This window comes from Podarcis melisellensis (genome assembly GCF_964234715.1).
Source record: "Podarcis melisellensis genome assembly, chromosome: 13".
Lineage (NCBI taxonomy): Eukaryota > Metazoa > Chordata > Lepidosauria > Squamata > Lacertidae > Podarcis > Podarcis melisellensis.
Window position 1 is genome coordinate 25,470,140 of NC_138545.1, and position 21,517 is coordinate 25,491,656.

General features: G+C 40.0%; 4 protein-coding genes across 4 annotated transcripts; all 4 read left to right on the plus strand.

The window, feature by feature from the left end:
• Window positions 1–638: 638 nt before the first annotated feature.
• LOC309354823 (olfactory receptor 5V1-like) lies at window positions 639–1,574 on the plus strand (the record flags this gene model as incomplete). Its single annotated transcript, XM_081885088.1, has 1 exon — window positions 639–1,574. The coding sequence occupies one exon, from the start codon at window positions 639–641 to the stop codon at window positions 1,572–1,574; it is 936 nt and encodes a 311-aa protein (XP_081741214.1).
• Window positions 1,575–6,893: 5,319 nt separating this feature from the next.
• Window positions 6,894–7,820, plus strand: LOC309355553 (olfactory receptor 5V1-like; the record flags this gene model as incomplete). Its single annotated transcript, XM_081886498.1, has 1 exon — window positions 6,894–7,820. The coding sequence occupies one exon, from the start codon at window positions 6,894–6,896 to the stop codon at window positions 7,818–7,820; it is 927 nt and encodes a 308-aa protein (XP_081742624.1).
• Window positions 7,821–12,962: 5,142 nt separating this feature from the next.
• LOC309354824 (olfactory receptor 5V1-like) lies at window positions 12,963–13,889 on the plus strand (the record flags this gene model as incomplete). Its single annotated transcript, XM_081885089.1, has 1 exon — window positions 12,963–13,889. The coding sequence occupies one exon, from the start codon at window positions 12,963–12,965 to the stop codon at window positions 13,887–13,889; it is 927 nt and encodes a 308-aa protein (XP_081741215.1).
• Window positions 13,890–17,901: 4,012 nt separating this feature from the next.
• LOC309354825 (olfactory receptor 2T35-like) lies at window positions 17,902–18,507 on the plus strand (the record flags this gene model as incomplete). The annotated part of the gene is made up of 1 exon (XM_081885090.1): window positions 17,902–18,507. The coding sequence occupies one exon, from the start codon at window positions 17,902–17,904 to the stop codon at window positions 18,505–18,507; it is 606 nt and encodes a 201-aa protein (XP_081741216.1).
• Between the last annotated feature and the right edge of the window lie 3,010 nt (window positions 18,508–21,517).

The window sequence follows — 21,517 nt, forward strand, 5'->3', positions numbered from 1 at the left end:
TATCATCTATCATCTATCAATCTATTTATCTATCTGACCATGGTGAATTATATAACAACCCTCCACCCTTTTACTGTGTTCTATAGTACAGTGTACACTACTATGATATTCTCTGTTAAGTGGTCTACAAATCTGATAGTATCTCCAAGCTTGCTGAGCATTTAAAAAGGAAAGGAAAAACAAGTCTGAGATGATCAGAACTAAGCTTGCACCATCAAACCTGTTCAGTAGTTTTGCCTGTCCTAGGGAACATCCTCCCATCACATGCCAACAAAATAAGCAACTATGTGACTTTTAGAAGACACATACGGAATTTTTCAATATCTGATTTTTTATTGTGCTTTTAATATTTTGTTGTGACTGGGGAAAACCAGTCAGATGGGTGACATCATCATGATCATAATTATCTAAGAGATTGATATCTTATAGAGGATTTAATGTTGTGCCCAATTTGGAAATACTCAGAGAGGAGCCTTAAGTTATGTATGGCTGATGTAAATCCATTGGAACAAGCATAAGTTTTAAATGTTTCTTCCTTTGTTTGTTTAATTATCCACTCCAAAAAAAACCAAAACAAAACCCCAATAAAGTATTTTTTCTCTGTCTATAGATAAAAATCATTTTACGACGTTAATAAAATGGATGTCAGTAATGAAACAGCCCCATCTGAATTCATCCTTCTGACATTTTCAAACCGTTATGAATGGTGTTTCCTCCTTTCTGGATTTCTCCTCATCACTTATCTCTTCACACTGATGGGGAATATTCTCATCATCACTCTTGTTTCCATAGAACCAAGCCTTCAAACTCCCATGTATTTCTTCCTCTCTAACCTATCCCTCCTGGACATCTGCCAGACTACAACCACTATTCCACAGATAATAGTGCACCTGATTTCAGGAAGAAATGCCATCTCATATGAAAGATGCAAGGTGCAACTCTTTTTCTTCATCTTATTCATTGGTACTGAGACCCTTCTGTTGGCTGCCATGGCTTATGATCGTTACGTTGCCATCTGCAATCCTCTCCGCTATAATGTGGTCATGAATTACAAACTCTGTGCCCAACTAGTGTCAGCTTCTTGGTTCACAAGTTCACTCAACACCACCATTCACACCCTTATCACATTCCGCCTGCCCCTTTGTGGTATGAATAAGATCAACTACTTCTACTGTGACATCCCTCCTCTTGTAGCTATCTCCTGTGGGGACATCTCAAGCAGTATTATTGCCATGCTGGCTACTAGTCCCGTAATGGGCTTTGGACCAGGCATGTGTGTCCTCCTTTCCTATAGTCACATCATCTTGAGGGTTCTGAAAATGCGTTCTTCAGATGGGATGAGGAAAGCCTTTTCAACTTGTGCTTCTCATCTCACTGTTGTCTTGCTTTTTTATGGCAGCTGTCTTTTTACATATGTCAGGCCCTTCTCCAGCTACTCATTGAACAAGGATAGAATGATTGCCCTCTTTAATAATATTCTCTCCCCTTTGTTGAACCCACTGATTTACACCCTCAGGAACAAAGATGTGAAGGGGGCATTACAGAAGAGAATGATGAAGAAAATGTTGTCCTGAAATAGACTGATGTCAATTAATCCTTGGATTTATCATGTAGTAGTGTTGGGAAATTGAATGTGGGGGCTTGGAACATTATAGCTAGGGCTTAAGATTTCAATTTTTGTTTCAAAGCCTGTGGGGTGTTCCAAATATTCAGTTTAGTAGTATGCCAAAATCTTTGTTCCAATTTATTGAACTCTCTCCCCCCCCCCCCCGAGCACTATTTCATATCATTCCAAAATATTGTAATGGAAAATCTGCTTAGTTGGAAGATGCTATCTGTATTAACCTTTTATTTTTCCTGAAAGGATTAAATCTTTGGTGAAAATACGTGAAATATAAGCCATCAGCAATTCTATTTCTATACCTCCAGTATGTGTTATTTTTTATGAAATACAACTGTTTCCAAATATACCACTTGAACATCAATTTAAAATTAGAGAGCTGGATCCAAATTTGGTCATGCTTGGGGAAAGCCTATTGAAATCAGTTAGGGTAGAATCATAGAATCATAGAGTTGGAAGAGACCACAAGGGCCATCGAGTCCAACCCCCTGCCAAGCAGGAAACACTATCAGAGCACTCCTGACATATGGTTGTCAAGCCTCTGCTTAAAGACCTCCAAAGAAGGAGACTCCACCACTCTCCTTGGCAGCAGTAGTCAAGTACGAATAGAAATGTAGGCAAAGAATAAAAATTCCAGGTTTGAAAGGACTACCTCCCCAAGTTGATGAGCCCCATCTGCTACACACACACACACACATGCACACACACTATGTTGGTTGCTTTTGTTTTGCTCTGCTTAATCTGTAATGTAATTATCATTGCATATTGTCTTTTTCTTTTCTGTTATCATAACCAATAAAATAATGCATTCCCATCATGACACTAGTTGGCATCTGTTTCAAGAAACAATAGAGTGTACCTCCACAGTGAAGTTGAACCGCTGCATTAGTAGCACCAAAGTGACTATTTAGGTTGTTAATATTGTGCATATGGAAACAGGGAGCTACCTGCACTCAGAGTTTTAATTTGTCAGATACAGTCATGAACTTACATTATTGGTATGGTATTGATATGGTCTTTTAAAAAAGCAGTTCTTAAGTGGTTACATAAATAGACACTGATTTCATTAAAAATATGTTCTTTTTGAGAAACCTCTGGTCTTTCAGATGTTGCTTGAGTATAGATCCCATTGCACCTAACCATTAGCCATGTTGCCTGGGGCTGGAGGGAGTTGGAATCCACATTACATCTGAGGACCATAGTTTCCTGCCCTTGTGTTATGCTTCAACTATATAAGATGTTATCTGCAATTTTTAAATGCCATTTTTAGCATCACTTGATATCTTTCAGAAACTAGTGTTGTCTGTGGTCCACTTGTGAAAAGCATAAAGCCTGCACTAGTCTTGATCTGGAGGGGGGCCTGCACATTTCTTTAAAAAGTAAAGTAGTTGGTGTTTTGCTTCAGGAAACAAGATTCACAGCAATTTGTTACAACTTGCGTTACTACAGGCTGAGATCAACCAGAGTATGAGAAAGAGATGAAGCTGGGTAGCATGGAGACCCAAACTGACATCAAATACCTCGTATTTTCACACGAGCATTTGGTTTTTTTGTGCTACTATGGGGGGAAATGTGAGACCTGAAACACAGTTAACCTTGATAATGCATACTTCTAAAAATTTTGTAACATAGCTTCTCTGCCAAATAATGCATGCATTTACTGGGTTGTGGTGTTCGTGCCTAAAATTCATAAAAAAGTGTATATTTGGGAACATTTACAATAAAATACTGAGGAATATTCATGAGGATTAAAAGAAGAAGACTTTAATATAATGTGGAAATCTGAATAATTGAATTGAAATAGGGGGCATGTGAGAAACTGAGAGAAACCAACACTGACAGATTCACCCATCACTATTTAGAGTTTGGACAAGAAATGAACTGTTTATCTTTGAAATGGTCAGGCAAATATCACTTTATAAAAGAAGGTGTTAACCTGCTATAGGAACTAACCCTAACCTTCATGGCACAGGACCTCCAGAGATGCATAGATATTAACCCCATGCCACTCTAAGGTTTATGAAATTAATTCAGGTGAAAAGAATGATTGGTGGGGTAACAGCAGTTTGAGTCAGAGCATCTTGGAGCTTTCGCATCTGAAGACTAACAAGATCTCAGGGTGCTTGCTGTCTCCCTGGAGATCTGATGCAGGAGTCATGAGCTTGGCTGCCAGAATCTGTGTGCTCATGGGATCAGGTGTTGAAAAGCACCCCAGAGGCCATGCAGTCCAACTCCCCTCACCCCAAAGCTTACATTATTATATATGTACAGATAAATGAAAGAGTAAGTGGAATCTGTTTAGTAATACTAATAATTTGTAATCAAGAATTAGTAAGGACCCTGTAGGCCATCCACCCAGACTCCTGACAGGTTGCAACATTAATATATAGTTTTTTAAAAAAGAAATAGGTCGAAACTACAATGCAAGAGTAAAACTAAAATACTTCTTCCTTCATGTAAGTTTCTCCAAAACACAAACACCTCAACAAATATATTTTCCCTCTCTGTCCATGGATAAAAAAACATTTTGTGAAGCTAATAAAATGAAAGCAGTAATGAAACTGCTCTATCCAAATTCATCCTTCTGGCACCCTATTGCAGTGAACTCTACCTGCAAGGGGGGGGGAAGGCCTAGTGTAATATGTTTAAAGAAACTGCACAGGACAACATTATGGGATTTAAAAATTGGCCACAACTTTGTTCATTCCAGATGTTGGTAGGCTTTGGCTGAAGCATTGGGCGTATCATTCTCAGTCCCATGTTTGGGGCAACGGGCTGACACTTGAGCAGGGTCAAACTTGGAGTGGAATGACCACCTCAAGGAATCCCTGCCTCCTTAGACATGAGTGTTACATTTGTGGAGCCTCCCAATCCTTTGTCAATTGCCCCAGAGGCTTGTCCTTCAAGGTATTCCCATATTTTTTTAAAAATAATTTTTATTAACTGGCCAATCAAATCAAATCACATCACATCACATAAATTCCAAATTACAAAGCCGAATTTTAAATTTTGTTGGGGGGAACCCATATTTCAAGATCCGAAGGGGGATTCTGATCATCTTCTTGCTACTGCGTTAATGCCCAAATCAATCCAAATCAGTCCAAACAGAGTTCATAATTCTATCCAGTCTTTTCTTGCTGTTTCCACATCACATCTTGTTCATATATTTTCTCTTTTTTCTTTATGATCTCTTCTGATAGTCTCCTTAAGCCGATAAACACCAATAATAATCCTGTGTGAATTTTTCCATTCTTCCAATCCTCAAATCGGGATGGTTTCCATATATCATCACCTTCATAGATAAAACCACTCTTTCCATCATGCAAAACTGTCGCTCTTAAGTCCCTCTGAGGAGTTTCACCCATAATGTATAAACAGCTCTATTTCTCTCTTTCTCCTCCCAGACTCAAGACCTCCGACAGAACTTCCCAATATGGCGACAGCATTTTTAACTGCATCATTCCAAAGCTCTTATACATTCCATGCTCTTCTTAAAACATGCTTTGGTTCGAAAGTTTATCTCCACACAGCCTTAAATCCACAGCGTAAGTCCTTAAAACGACATTTCTGACTTGTGAGGGGAGGGGATTCTTGTTTAATCACATAAGAAAAGAAAGGAAAGTTTTCCCCCCTCCCCCATCAGTCATTTGCCATACCGTATCTTGGCGTATCTTCTCATGTTTTATTCTTGTCTTGTTTTATCAGAGATCTCTTCTGTTAGCAGTCTTTACTCCCCCTCCTTCCTTGAAATATGTGCATTCCTTCATCCAAATTGTTTCTTTTGAAGTTATTGCAGCTAGTGGCATGGATCAGGGACGGCGTCCAGGAGCGCCGGAATCCCACAGGAGGGCTTTGTGCCTAGTGCCCCCATCCTCACAAATTCGGGGGTGGTATAGGGCACAGCAGGCAAGGGCAGTCCCCCCCACCATCCTGGGGGGTTAGGGAGGCTAATTACTCCCATCATAGCCTCCAAATTACCTCGTGTGGGTCAGAGAGATGTTATTGTCAGCCATCTTCTGATGCGCCCCCTAGTGGCCCCCAGGTATTCCCATATTTTGATTGAGGTCAGCATTGTTCTTGATTTATTAAAAGACAGCTACTCTTGCTAATACAGAGAGTTCTCTCAAGGAAATGCCCTGCTTCTTTTATCTTTGTAAATGCATGTTTGTGTGTGTGTGTGTGTGTGTGTGTGTGTGTGTGTGTATAATCTTATAGAGGAACATACAATGAACACAAACATCAAGTATTCCTTACAAAGTAATGCAACATTAGGTACAATTGTGGCTATAGAATTCAAGATTTATTTATTTTTTGAAACATACATGACCTTTCTGTATGATTTAGTTAAGATGCAATTAACTAGCTAAAGCTCTTTGAAAAACCTCTGGCAGTCTTGCCTTGGTGGAAAAGCACTTGGGGTAGAAATCCCCAAAGGCATTATTGCATATATATGAAAGGAAACCGTGAAATCCACAAGCAACACACACTGAATGCTACCAACAGGGAGAAGGCTCATCTCACAGGTAAGGAAATGAATGTGTTATGGATGGGAGAACAAAATTTAGTGGGACACATCATTAGTTTGTATTGAAGAAATGCAATCAAAATGAATAAAGGTATGGCACCAGTTGTGATATAGTCAAATATAGAATGACTCTCTACTGACCTCTAACATACTATGAATTTTCATCTGCATGTAAGTGAATGAGAACTCATTCGGAACCAACAACAATATTGGAGAAAATGTGCATAGAAATGTGTATATTAATGAAAACAGCTTTTGCAAACAAATTGTATTAGGGAATGTTGCTTCAGAAATGCATATAGGAGAAATATGCAGGTAAACAATTCCGAATTTTCATGTGGATTTTTTCCCCCCTTAATGCAAGCAGATGCAAAGTTGTGGTGAACTGAACTCAAGCCTGCAAAAAAAGACCAAGTGAGAAAGTGGATAGGGAGAAGTTTGTCTCTCTCTGTCACCTAATAGAAGAACTGTGTGGAGACATGCGATGAAGCTGAAAGCTACAAGGTGTAGAACAAATAAATGCTAGTACTTCTTCAAAGCAAACCACGGAATCCATTGTCACAAGAGACAGTGATTGTCAGCTACATAAATGTAGAATCTTATCATTATGGAGTGGGAAGGGACCCTTGAATGATTTTTAAAGGGTTTTAGACAAAGACTATCAGTTTCTCCTAGCCTCAACAGCTATGTTCTCCTTCCACTGTTTGAAGCAGTATGCCTCCGAATGCCAGTCTCTTGGAATCAGATATGGAGGCAAAAAACCAATCAGAGCTTTTAGAATTCATCATCCTTGGCTTTAAAAATCTGCAGGAGGTACACTTCTTGCTGTTCAGTGGATTCTTGATCATCTATTTATTCACTGTGCTGTGGAATACCTTCATCATCACCATGGCCATAGTGGACCAGAGGCTCAGAACTCCCATGTATTTCTTCCTTGGAAACCTCTCCTGTCTTGACATCTGCTACATCACTACCACCATCCCCCAAATGTTGCATCTCCTTCTGACAGAAAGTAGCACCATCTCCTACACAGGCTGCGTGCTCCAGCTGTTTTTCTTCTTTTCCTTTGTCGGCATTGAATGCCTTCTTTTGGCAGTAATGGCTTTTGACCGCTATGTAGCCATCTGCAACCCACTGCGCTATTCATTGATCATCAAAAGGAATGTTTGCCTGCAGCTGGCTACTGCCTCCTGGGTGGGTGGTTTTCTCAACTCTGCCGTACACACCTATTTTGCCTTTCAGTTACCTTTCTGTGGAGACAACCGCCTAGATGCTTTCTATTGTGACATTCCACCATTGCTGAAATTGTCATGTGGGGACATTTCCCTCAACCAAAAGCTCTTGTTAACCATTGGGTTGTTCATAGCCTGGACACCAATGTTCTGTATCCTTCTCTCATATGTGTACATAATTTCAAATGTTTTGAAAATACGATCAACAGAAGGGAGGCAAAAGGCTTTCTCCACATGCTCTTCTCATCTAACAGTGGTTCTTCTGTACTATGGTAGTGCCATCTTCACCTATTTGAGACCTGTTCCCACAGAGTCATCAGTGAATACAAAGCTGATCCCACTTATGTATAGCATATTGACTCCCTTGTTGAATCCCATTATATATACATTGCGCAACAAGGATGTGAAGAAAGCTTTGCTAAATATAATGGGGAAGATGTGAATATTCTACACAACATAGCATTACAAGTTGTGTCTTAACAGAGTCGGAAATGAGATTAAATTCATATGATACAGATATATTCATTTGTATTATTTTACAGCTGCAAGCTTTTCAATGTACTATACAATTTTTTATCATAGCACATTTCTTAAGACAAATATCAAATCAATAGTTGTCAAATTTACCTGTATTCTCCTCCATTCCAATGATTTTGATGTTTCTCTGTAATGTATATGTATCTAGATTCAGATAGGTAGCCGTGTTGGTCCGATGCAGTAGAAATATATATATGTATATATATAATGTCCCATAGCACCTTAGAGACCAAATAAGTTTATTCTTGGTATGAGCTTTTGTGTGCATGCACACTTCTTCAGATAAGCTACTGGACATTTATTATTATTATTTTTATATATGTATATGTATATGTATATGTATATGTATATTAGACAGACACTTATGTGGGCCCATTCTCCAGAAACAGTGTGGAATACAGTGAAATTATTGTGATGTCTTCATTATATATTTATTTATACTATGTTTACCTTTTCCCATCCTTCAGTATTAAGCATTCCTCTCAAGTGTATTGAAATAGTCTGGTTCCACTCTGAGTCAATTGCAAACCACTTCAATCTGTCCCTGACACAAAATAGGATTTGCCCCGCCTCTGCTATTTCTCCCCTGACCCTTCCAGTCAGCCCTCTTTCCTCCAAGACAAAAGTCCCTCCAAGAGAAAAATGCACGAGGTCTTGGAGGGCTCAGTTATTTCTCTAAATATTTAAACATTAAAGGAGAACATAAGTAGCTAGGGACAAGTAAAGGTAAAAGCTAAAGGACCCCTGACAATTGAGTCCAGTCATGGACGACTCTGGGGTTGTGGCTCTGGGGTTGCGGCGCTCGTCTCGCTTTACTGGCCAAGAGAGCCGACATTTGTCTGCAGACAGTTTTTTCGGGTCATGTGGCCAGCATGACTAAGCTGCTTCTGGCGAAACCAGAGCAATGCATGGAAATGCCGTTTACCTTCTGCTAACGCGTGCTCACATCTACGGATGTGGGTCAAAGTGTTGTATGGGCCTACACCCCGAAGAATGTCCTGATAGACCCTGGGTGCAGATTTTTGAAGGGGCATGAAGCAGTTGCCCCTGACAGGCACCTCTAGTGTGGCCCGGTCCAGCGCTCCTCTCCCAGCATCAGATGAAGCAATGCTAATGGAGAGGCGCTCCAGGCAGGGCAGTCCTTCTGTCTTCCAGGAACAGGAAGGATTTGAACAGGCAAGCACAGCGACAGCTTCTATGTAGAAGAAGTCACAGGGTGCTTTCACTTGCACTTAGACACGTGTACTAAAGTTTGCTTTTGTGCGTGGCCACACATTGCTCCAGCAGTCCAGCTCAGAGCACAAGCCTGGGGAGGGGTGCCAGCTGCCTACCCACCAGGAATGTGTGTGTGTGTGTTTAGTGCACCTCAGGAGCTACTATGCTTTGTCAATAAAGAAATAAACTACCAGCTGTTTGTCATCATTAGGTTGTGTGTGCTTGAGTCACCAGATATGGAATTTCCTATCCCTGGTCTATAGTATTGCTTTAACTTGCTGCTCTTTCAAGGATCAAGTGTTTTGCATTTGTTCATCATTTCAATGAACTCAAATGATAAATATACTACTACTTATAGCAATTATTTCAGATAGAACACTAAAAAAGAAGAAAAGCTTAGCCAATTCTTTTTTTTTTTAAGCTTAGCCAATTCTAAGCAAGTTGTACATGTCCTTTGAAGGAGCAGGTATGTAGTTTGGGGGTACTCATAAATGCTCTGCTATCACTTGAGGCTCAGGTGTCCTTGGTGGCATGGTGCATCTTCCATCAGCTTTGGGTGGTGGCCCAGCTAGGTCCCTATCTGAACAGGGGTAGCCTGCCTTCTGTTGTCCATACTCTGGTATCCTCTAGGTTGGATTACTGCAACACATTATATGTATGGCTGTCTTTGAAGACAATTCAGAAGCTACAGCTAGTGCAGAATTCAGAGGCCAGGTTGCTCACCAGGACAAGACAGTTGGGGCATATTACAATAATCCTGTTGTCAGGGACTGTGCTGAGGAGGGCTGCACTGAGGAAGAATGGTGGGAGACACCCCTTCTCCCTGATCCTGAATCTTTGCAGAAACAGGTGGATAGTACAGATTTGGAATAGTGGTTTGCAGAGGGGAATAGTTCAGAAGGCAGAAGCTGGGAAATACTGGGTGGGGGACTGCCAGCAGAAGAAGCAGTGGAAGATAGATGGTTAACAGATTTAGTCTCTGGACAGCATTCAGCCCTCCCTTCCCCAAAGACACAGAGAGCCCAGAAAGTGTTAAAATAGAAAGTGCAGAGGGTACAAAATCAGATTACAAGACATAGGAGTAATGTAAATTAATAGGGATGGAGGGTGGGGGAGTGAGCCTTAATTGGGAGCACCACCATTTCTAGGGAGTTGTGTTCTTTTTCTCTCTCACTGTGATTATTAAAAAATCTAACTGGTAAGACGTTCCTTTCGTTTGATCTTCTTATTTACAACCATGGGGAAGGAAGCCAATTCCCTTAAGCCTATCACCTGGCTCGACTGCAACGGCTGCCAAATAGTTCCGGGTCCAATTTAATGTGCTGCTTTTGACTATAAAGCCTTTAACGGCTCAGGACCGCAATACGTCAAGAACCGCCTCTCCCCATATAAACTGTCCTGGACTCTGCATTTATTATCTGAGGCCCTTCTTCACATGCCTCCTCCACATGAAGCCTGGAGGGCGGCAACACAAGAACAGGCCTTTTCTGTAGTGACTCCCTGCTTGTGAAATGCTCGCCCCAGGAATGTTCACCTGGCACCTTCATTATACATTTTTAGATGCCAGTCAAAAATGTTCCTCTTCAACCAGGTTTTTGGCTGATAAATATTCTCCAGGGATAATGTTGATGAATAAAGGATGACTGTCACAAAACCCTGAGAGAAAGGTGAGAGGATCATAAATAGCCAGGTGTCCACCACCACCAAAGGCCTCTCTTCTCTCTGTTTTGGTCACTGTGGCAGCAGGAATATAACAAAAATGCTGTCAATTCAATAAGACTGCAAACCTAGTCCCACTTACCGGGGAATAAACCCTATTGATTTCAACCAGACATTCTTCTGACTAGACAAAATTAGGATTGTATTCTTATTCTAGTATGAAGCTATTTCTGGATAATTTGATAAAAAACCCAGATTTACTTCCAATGCCTTGATTATATATGGTTGTTTTATTTTCCTATTTGGAGAGCCAGTGTGGTGTAGTGGTTAAGAGCGGTAGACTCATAGTCTGGTGAACCACGTTCGCGTCTCCGCTCCTCCACATGCAGCTGCTGGGTGGCCTTGGGCTAGTCACACTTCTTTGAAGTCTTTCAGCCCCACTCACTTCACAGTATTTGTTGTGGGGGAGGAAGGGAAAGGAGAATGTTAGCTGCTTTGAGACTCCTTCGGGTAACGATAAAGCGGGATATCAAATCCAAACTCTTCTTCATCTATCCTCAGTCACAGCCAAAGAAGGCTGAGTTCATCTTAATCATCAGGTACATTTATTAAAAGATTATTCTGTTCTATTTCAAGGCATTCCAATTAATTTTCACAATCAATCAGAATATTTGCTGCTTTTTCTTTAGAAAATAGGGTGGATTTCTCTTGGGCAGAAAATCCTCAAAGGCCTCCTTCATATTTGTGCCTATATAAGCAACTGTGCTTCACTGAAATTAATAAATCACTCTAGGTTGAAATTCTTCTAGGTTGAAAAACCACACAGGCAACAAAAGCAGACTTTTCTATGCAACCTGATGAAATACTTCATTGGACCATATGTCGCTTATCCATATTTATAATAGATCTGTCATTTTCTTGTTTTATAGAACATTAGAAAGAAAATGGCACCATCAAGAATGGCAGTATCTTAAACTAGGTGATGTTGATAGAGAAGAGATGAATCATCAGCCAAAGTGATGTTATTATTTTCAGTTTAGTCTTCAAGAAGTGACTTGGGAACTGGAAGAGAACTTCAGCTGTGGAGACCTTCAACCACCCTCACTACTGTGATATTTGCCTTCATCAAATTCTATTTCGTTCCTTGAAATTCCTCAGATGTTTCTTCAGATTTGCTTCAAAACACTGTGTTGTATGAACTATGGTGACAACACAATTCAAGATCTTATCAAGGGTCCTATCAGTGAAAGTGAAGGATTCTTTAGCTTGACTTCTAACTGGATGCCCAAGAAAGTTGAAAGACAGGTGACATCTGCCGCAAACCTGTACTAGCAACCTCCTGTATTGCTTCTTGTGGTTCTTGCACTGAGATATGAGGAACAATCCAGACAAAGTTCTGCTATTTTGCTGGAACATAATTTGCTTCCTTTCACTGTCTCGCAGAGCAGAAACTTCACAAACCATTTCAAAAATTAGTGTCAGCGCTAGAGATTTGGAACCAGAGAGCATAGATGTGCTAGCAATGGTCTGTGTATGCAGTTTTCTAAGATGAATGATCTAATGGAGAATGTTTCATGGCTATTACAACTGGAGATCATACTGAAAATTATATTGGATCAGGGTTCCCAAGGTAAGATAGATTAGTATACTTAAAGTTATGCTTTAAGAAAAAGTCCTTTCAAACTTCTGCTCATTATGTTCAAAGGATAAAGCATAGGGATTGCACGAGTTCCATATTTGCAACAGCCAGTTATTTCTCAATAGTCTGTCTTACTCCTCTAACCATAAGAATGTTCACCACACATGTCATATTGATAACCTTCTTGCTAGTATTTGATGATAAGGACCCATATGGATTTGAAAATATCAGTTGGATTCACGGCACTCTACATATATCACCTTCCATATTAGTACTTTAGGGATAAGAGCTGATTATGGTATGCTAGGATTTCTTCTGGCAGTGATAAATCCACAGTGCTTTTGCAGGAAATGTCACAGAGTTATCCTCAGACAGAAGGATTATCTCTTCTCAAAGAAAGGTCCATTAGAATCATACCTCTGTCATCTTCTGCACTTTATATTGAATATAATGCCAGTGTCACACTATTTATTAACATGATCACAATTCCTTTCCCTCTTCTCTACAGAAAATCAATTGTTTATTTGCCAAGGTATGGAGGCACAAAATGAAACTGGCCTGTCTGAGTTCATCATCCTAGGTTTTAAACTTCTGCAGGAGGAACGTATTTTTCCCTTCAGTGCATTATTAATCATCTATCTTTTCACTGTGCTGTGGAATACCTTCATTGTAGTAATGACATTGGTGGATCAGAGGCTCAGAACTCCCATGTATTTCTTCCTTGGGAATCTCTCCTTTCTTGACATTTGCTACACTACCACCACGATACCCCAGATGTTGGTTCACCTTCTCTCTGAGAGAAGCAACATTTCCTACATGGGTTGTGTGCTCCAAGTGTATTTTTTCTTCTCCTTTGTTGGCACTGAGTGCCTCCTTCTAGCAGTGATGGCATTTGACCGCTATGTTGCCATATGCAACCCTTTGCGCTACACACTGATTATAGGCAAAACAATTTGTCTCCAACTAGCCATGGCCTGCTGGACTGGGGGTTTCCTCAACTCAGCTGTGCATACAACTTTTGCTTTCCAACTACCGTTTTGTGGGAAGAACTGCCTTGATGCTTTCTACTGTGATATTCCCCCACTACTGAAGCTATCATGTGGTGATACGTCCCTTAACCAAATCCTCTTGCTATCTATTGGCCTGTTCATAGCTTGGACCCCATTACTTTGTATCCTTTTGTCATATACCTACATCATTTCAACTGTCTTAAAAATAAGGTCTTCTGAAGGGAGACAAAAGGCTTTCTCCACCTGTTCCTCTCACCTCACTGTCGTCCTTTTGTACTATGGCAGCTCCATCTTCACTTACCTGTCTTCAAATAGCAGTCACTCCTCAAATTATGCCAGACTTATTCCAGTGATATACAGTGTCTTGACACCACTCTTAAATCCTATCATATACACTTTACGCAACAAGGATGTAAAGAGTGCCTGGAGAAGCATGATTAGACATACATAAATATGAGGAGAATAGATAGATGATAGATAGATAGGTGATAGATATATGATAGCTGATAGTTGATAGATGGATAGATATAGATAGGTGATAGATAGATCTAACACACATTCACAGATTATAGACCTACACTCATTTTTTTAAATATATGCTTGCTTTTAGAATATCATAGTCACACATTGAGTCTGTTGTGGATTAAAGTAATCACAACTTCTGAAAAGTACCAGCTGGTTTCTGACTTGTTTCTTATGTCTTATCCACCATTCCTTGTTGACAAAATTGACTGAAATGTTTGGAAATGCCAGTTACATTCAATTGTGTATTCTATGTTACTGTGCAAAAACCTGACATGAAATGCTTGCTATGAATATAAACTCCACATATTTCGTGTACAGTCCTCCTATTCAGTGTGTGTGTGTGTGTGTGTGTGTATGCATGTATTTGTGTGTTGTATGCATTCAAAACAGATTATGAACCATTATGGATGAGGCTCTGTATGTCTAAAGACACATAAGATTGAATTGCTAAAATAAATCTGTTGTGTGGCAGAACAGTTTACTCAAAACAAATTATGGAAGGTGTTGGCAATATGGCAGCTTTCAAACATTGTGGAAGATAATCCCCATTATCTCAGACAAGTGAAATTGTTGTTTGGGGCAAATGGCACCGAAAATGCAAAATAACTGAAGAGAAACATGTTGGCTACCTCTCCGGTAATAAAAAAGAGATATACCACTTTCTATTTAATCCTACCAGTGCCTGCTTGGAGACTCTTAACCACAGGCCAGCACTGCTACAGTGCAATCCTATAGATGTCTACTGATCACTGCTAGATCAGACTAAGAAATCAAGCATCCTGTTTCCCTCATTGGGCCACAAGATGAATGGAAAGCTCAAACACAGCCAATAGCTGTGTTTTACACGGTCTCTGAAACTGGAGGTTCCACAGAGTCAACATCACTAGGCACCACTGATGACTGGTAGCTGCTGCTGGACTTACTTTCAATGAATGTGTCTTGTTAGGAGCCATCTAAGGACAAACTAGACATGGGATTAAATGTATGTTTGCATTTAGCATGCAAGGTTTTTAGATGTGCAAATACCGTCAGCTATGGGAAGGAACTGGAAATTATCAGGACTGAAATAGATGGCGAGGTGGAATTGAACCCTTTTCTCCCTGCTGCACTCCTTTTCTAAAGCTGGCATTTAGTTTAGAGGGAAATCTCTGACTGATGAACACCCTGTATACAAGGTTATCATGGTGCATTGCACTATATTTAAAACAAAATAAAACATAAATATTACATCCCCTCAGTGGGTTAGATTTCCTATGTAAACTGTCAGTGCTGTCTGCTACAGTTCCTGAGTCACAGCAACAGAATCAATAGTTACACTAAGTATTTGGAAAGCAAAGAAGTCTAGACTTCCCTCCTCTATGAACCACTCTCCTGTTGAATCTATAGGCCATAGCATGTCTTATAGAATTTTGGTTGTTGTTGTTAAGGAAAGTGATAGGAAAATGCCCTGGGGAGTGTAGGAGAACAATTGCTTGATGTGAAGCTGTGCAAACAAATCAGAATGGATGTTCAATAGATAGCAGAAGTCATCTCCAATAGATAGCATCTCCAAAAAGCTTTCCAAAAACCACAATACTATTTAATAAACAGGTTGCATGGAAGAACTAACACTTGACCTAGAAATCATTGTCAAGATAGCCAGATCACAAAGTCCTTCACAGCATGGGGCTTCTTCACCCAGCCTAGTGCTGCTCTCTTTCCCACTTTCTGGCTCTTGGAGCCAGATTCTACTTTGCATACCCTGAAAGCAAACCCTTGAAATAAACTCAAGTTAATTGAATCTCCGTGCTCATTGTCCTTAGGGAATGGAAAAGTTAACAAGGTTGGAACTGAAGGGAGTTGTGGTGTTTCAAATGCTTCAGGGAAATGAGGAGTTTGTGCTAAGTCAGATATGGATTTATATTTCAATCAAATGTACCCTTGTGAATAACATTTTGATGCCCGTGAAGATGCTAGATGGTCCAGTCATCCACCAACTTCCTATTTTCTGCTCCACTTTTCACACACACACTCACCAAACTTTTTAAAATCCAGAGATTCCTGGGGAATATACAGTTGTTTCTTCGAATTCTGCTCTACATTTTAAACAATCTATCTCATCTGAAACAGATTGCAGCTGGAATGTGTTTCATGTAAAAAGCAGGTAAATTATTACTAATAGGTTTATGATGTTAGATCATGTTCCTTGTTGGCAAGGAAAAAGATAGGCATAAAAGAGCATTCCTGGGGCAAGTACTCTTTGGTGACAGAATCCCAGCTAGATTAAAAATCACAAAACATGCAGCAAAGTAAAGCACAGATATATAGGCTATAAAATCTGTAAAATATATCATTCTAAGTTCCTTCCAAGGTTCCCCTCTTCCCCACAATAAAAAGACTGCACGTTTCGTAAGTTAAAAATGATTTATTCATAAACTCTCCAAAGGAGATATTCATGTGCTTTTCCATACAGCATTCAGAAAGAATTGCACAGGCAGTAAAACTTGGCTTAGTTACAGTGGTGAAAGTTCCTATATTATTGGTTTTGGACTTAATAGTGGTCTGTAAGAGCTATGAGGTTTGTGTTGCAGCAACCAGCTCAGATATCGTCTTGATTAACTTGTCTGACCCAAGGTGAGCTAAGCTCAACATGACAGCTTACTCCATGATTTTAGCCTCTTTATACATGAATTGGACTTTTCAAAAAACATAATTTTATTAATCTAGATTTTCAAGATAGCCTACAATAGAGAACCATAAAACAAATAAAAAACAAATAAAAGCAGATTAAAACTAGACTTAAGAATTTCAGTTATATGAGGCTCATTATAATGCATAAACATCAGTTTCCCTTCTATACCTGTGTCATGTGTGAAGGAGTAGGTTGGTTGTCACTTTGTGAGTAATGGAAAGGGGTTAGCAAGAACCACATTTTCAGTGCATATCTTATGCAGGACAGAATATAAGATACTTAGAAAAGGATGCTGTGATTACTAAGGTCTAGGATAGATTTCTAAAAAGCAAGTCATGCCAATTTTCCTTTAAACATCTGGACATTAAGAAAGTAATATTGCCAACAGAAATGAAGAAATTATCCACAACATGGGGAGGGGGGAGAGAGAGATGTGAAAACTCATGAATCAATGTCAGTAAAAAGAATACTTATTCATTTTAAAGCTATGACTCTTACTGTTATGATGAATAGAATTTTAAAGGCAAATCTGTTGATTATGTAGTTAGAAAAGGTTAAGTTCAGTTGTTTGATATTAAGCACGTATGGGTGTTTGCATATTAACAAAATGTATATTCTAAATTACTACATTAAACAATATATGTTAAAGACAATAGATATTACCAGAAGTGTAATACAATGTGTGAAATACAGAATACAAAATGTGTGTTATGTTTTTAAAAAGCAGTTTTGACAAGGAGAAATAACAGAGATGGGTAGAACACACAAGCTGACTCCAAACAGAGCAGAAAAAGGGCAAACTTGTATGGGCAGTGAACAATACCACGTCATATTGAAGCTAGGTGGCATCAACATGTTCAAGTGATTGTTTGTGATATGGCATTTCAAGCAGTACACCAGTTATACATACACTTATCATTACAGGTGGAGTCTTTTGGGTGATATGTGGATTCAGAATGCAACCTCCGTGAAGGAATTCATTCTTCTTGGCTTCACCAGTCACCCAACATTGCAACGTATCCTATTGACACTGTGCCTAGTCATATATCTCATCACTTTATGTGGCAACAGCCTCATCATCTTCTTGATCTGGGTTGATTCCCGCCTCCATACAGGAATGTACTTTTTCATTGCTAACCTTTCTTTCTTAGATATATTCGGCACACAGGTCACTTTCCCCCAGATGCTATTCCATATGGCTTCCAGAACCAATAATATCTCTTTCAACAGATGTATGGCTCAACTCATCCTGATGCTGTTCTGTGGGATGACTGAGTGCTTCATCCTGGCTCTCATGGCATATGATCGCTACGTGGCCATATGTCAACCACTGCGGTACCCAACCATCATGAGGATGCAAGTATGCATCCAGATGGCAGGAGCCTGTTGGTTAGGTGGCTTATTCAATGCTGCAGCACTGACAGTTATCACCATAAATTTCCCCTTCTGTGGGCCCAACCAAATCAACCATTTCTTTTGTGAGGAGCCTGCTGTGTTGCAGCTGGTTTGCATGGACACCTATACAGTAAGAGTCCTCATCTTTGCCCTGAGTGTCATTGTGCTCATGTTGCCTTTCACTTTTATAGTGATCTCCTACATCCACATTGCCAGGGTGGTGTTCAGCATAAACTCAGCAGAGGGACGGCAACGAGCTTTTTCCACTTGTGCTACCCATCTCACTGTTGTCACGTTGTTCTACACCACCATCAGCTTCACTTACTTGCAGCCCCGGTCTGCACGAGCTGCAGACCAGGAGAAGAAAGCTTCTGTTTTCTATGCTTTTTTCTCCCCAATGCTGAACCCTGTCATTTACAGCCTGAGGAACAAGGATGTTAAAGGAGCCTTATTCAAAGTGATGGGGAAAGTAAGCTGAGTCTCACCTTTGGAAAGGGGTTCCTGTCTTTAAAAATCAGTAAAGAAATGGTTGTGTGGAAGAGGTGGATGAATTTGGATATATTAACGTTAGACCAGCTGATAAACAAAGAGGATAAATTTTATATATATTCCATTTTATGAGGCAAATATAGATTACCTATAAATTAACAATGGCAGTATCTCCAGATAAAACACTTGCTAACCACCATCTACGGACCAGGAACTTTTACAGCCTCAGAGACCCCAGAGATGTTTAAGCAGTTGATTCATTCTTAAACAACAACAACAACAAAACAGCAAGTAACGTATATAAATCTTTGTTATTAGCAAACTATTTGATATATAGGTATTGCTGGAGGAATGGAATAAAGAATTAGAGATCTGGAAAGCACAGTTTGGCAGTATCTACCTCTTACATATCCAAGGAAGTTAGTCTGTTCCACATACTTTATACGCACAGCAGAAGACACCAGTATAGCCAAGGCAAAAACAGCTGCAATGGGCTTCTCACAGTGTTGATTTAAACCTAAACATCACTATCAGAAAACCTGTTTGTTCAGCATTCATCCTGATTTGTTTGTGGGGAGATTGGATTATGTCTGTTATCTACTGATAGTTCATTCTGATTACTTTACAAGACAGATACATGATGTTGCATCGGGCAAATGTTATCTTACACTTTCCAGGGCATTTTCCCATCACTTTTCTTATTTGAAAAAGCCCAACTCTGGGGAACAAATGGAACCTTTCACTCTCTCACTTTTGTCTTTGCACCAGACCTTGAACCCAAACCATGAAATGATCCACAAGCAATTTTGTTGTGAAGAGAGTAACATCACAAAAGACATCACAAAAGACAAAGAGCATCATTTGCTTAATGGGGTTGCTACATATATATCAATTGTATATTTATTTATATATTTTATATGACGCAAATGTTTACTTACTTACTTACTTACTTACAATAAATGTAGCCCATGCCCATATTTGCTTCCCACACTTTTTTCTGATTCACACGTAGAGAGAGATGTTTAGAGATGCTACCCTGCTGTCCTAAGGGGATACATCTTGTATCAGCTGTTTCAATGATATCCAGAATGATATATTTTTTTTTTAAAAATCATTTGATCAGCACAGATCTAACCCTAACCTCCATGGCAAAGGACCTTCAGAGATGCATAGATATCAACCCAATGCCACTCTAAGGTTTATGAAATTAATTCAGGTGAAAATAATGATTGGTGGGGTGACAGCAGTTTGAGTCAGAGCATATTGGAGCTTTCGCGTCTGAAGACTACCAAGATCTCAGGGTGCTTGCTGTCTCCCTGGAGATCTGATGTAGGAGTCATGAGCTTGGCTGTCAGAATCTTGTAGTCATATTGCTACCTATGCTTAGCCTGTGTGCTCATGGGATCAAGTGTTGAAAAGCACCCCAGAGGCCATGCAGTACAACTCCCTTCACCCCAAAGCTTACATTATTATATATTTACAGATAAATGAAATAGTAAGTGGAAACTGTTTAGTAATACAGTCATACCTCATGTTACGTTTGCTTAATGTTACGTTCTTTCAGGTTACGTCCTACGGCAACCTGGAAGTACTGGAAAGGGTTACTTCTGGGTTTTGCCGCTCGCGCATGCACAGAAGTGCAAAATGATGTCACGCGCATGCGCAAAATCGGCAAATCGCAACCCGCACGTGCGCAGATGTGCCGCTGAGGGTTGCACTCTTTTCATGTTGCAAACGGGTCTCCGGAACAGATCCCGTTCCCAATGAAAGGTACCACTGTACTAATAATTTGTAATCCAGAATTAGGAAGGACCCTGTAGGCCATCCACCCAGACTCCTGACAGGTTGCAACATTAATATATAGTTTTGTGTGTGTGTGTTTTAAAGAAACAGGTCAAAACAACAATGCAAGAGTAAAATTAAAATACTTCTTCCTTTCTCATGTAAGTTTCTCCAACAGACAAATACATCAGCCAATACATTTCCTCCCTCTGTCCGTAGATAAAAAAACATTTTGTGAAGCTAATAAAATGAAAGCAGTAATGAAACTGCTCCATCAGAATTCATCCTTCTGGCACCCATTGCAGTGACCTCTACCTGCAGGGGGAAAGGCCTAGTGTAAGATGGGTATAAAAACTGCACAGGACAACATTACGGGATTTAAAAATTGGCCACAACTTTGTTCATTCCACATGTAGATAGGCTTTGGCTGAAGCATTGGGCGTATATCCATTCTCAGCCCCATGTTTGGGGCAAGGGGCTGACACTTGAGCAGAGTCAAACTTGGAGTGGAAGGACCACTTCAAGGAATCCCTGGCTCCCTAGACATGAGTGTTACATTTGTGGAGCCTCTCAATCCTTTGTCAATTGCCCCAGAGGCTTGTCCTTCAAGGTATTCCCATATTTTTATTAAGGTCAGCATTGTTCTTGGTTTATGAAAAGACAGCTACTCTTGCTAACACAGAAAAGAAGAAGAAGAGTTTGGATTTGATATCCCGCCTTTCACTCCCTTTAAGGAGTCTCAAAGCGGCTAACAATCTCCTTTCCCTTCCTCCCCCACAACAAATACTCTGTGAGGTGAGTGGGGCTGAGAGACTTCAAAAAGTGTGACTGGCCCAACCTCACCCAGCAGCTGCATGTGGAGGAGTGGAGACGCGAACCCGGTTCCCCAGATTATGAGACTACCGCTCTTAACCACTACACCACACTGGCTCTCAAGGAGGTTCTCTCAAGGAAATGTACTGTTTCTTTTCTATTTGTAAATGCATTTTTGTGTGCATGTGTCTTTATAATCTTATAGAGGAACATACAATGAACATAAACATCAAGTATTTCTTACAAAGTAATGTAACATTAGGTACAATTGTGGCTATAGAATTCAAGATTTATTTATTTATTGAAACATACATGACCTTTCTGTATGATTTAGTTAAGATGCAATTAACTAGCTAAAGCTCTTTGAAAAACCTCTGGCAGTCTGGCCTTGGTGGAAAAGCACT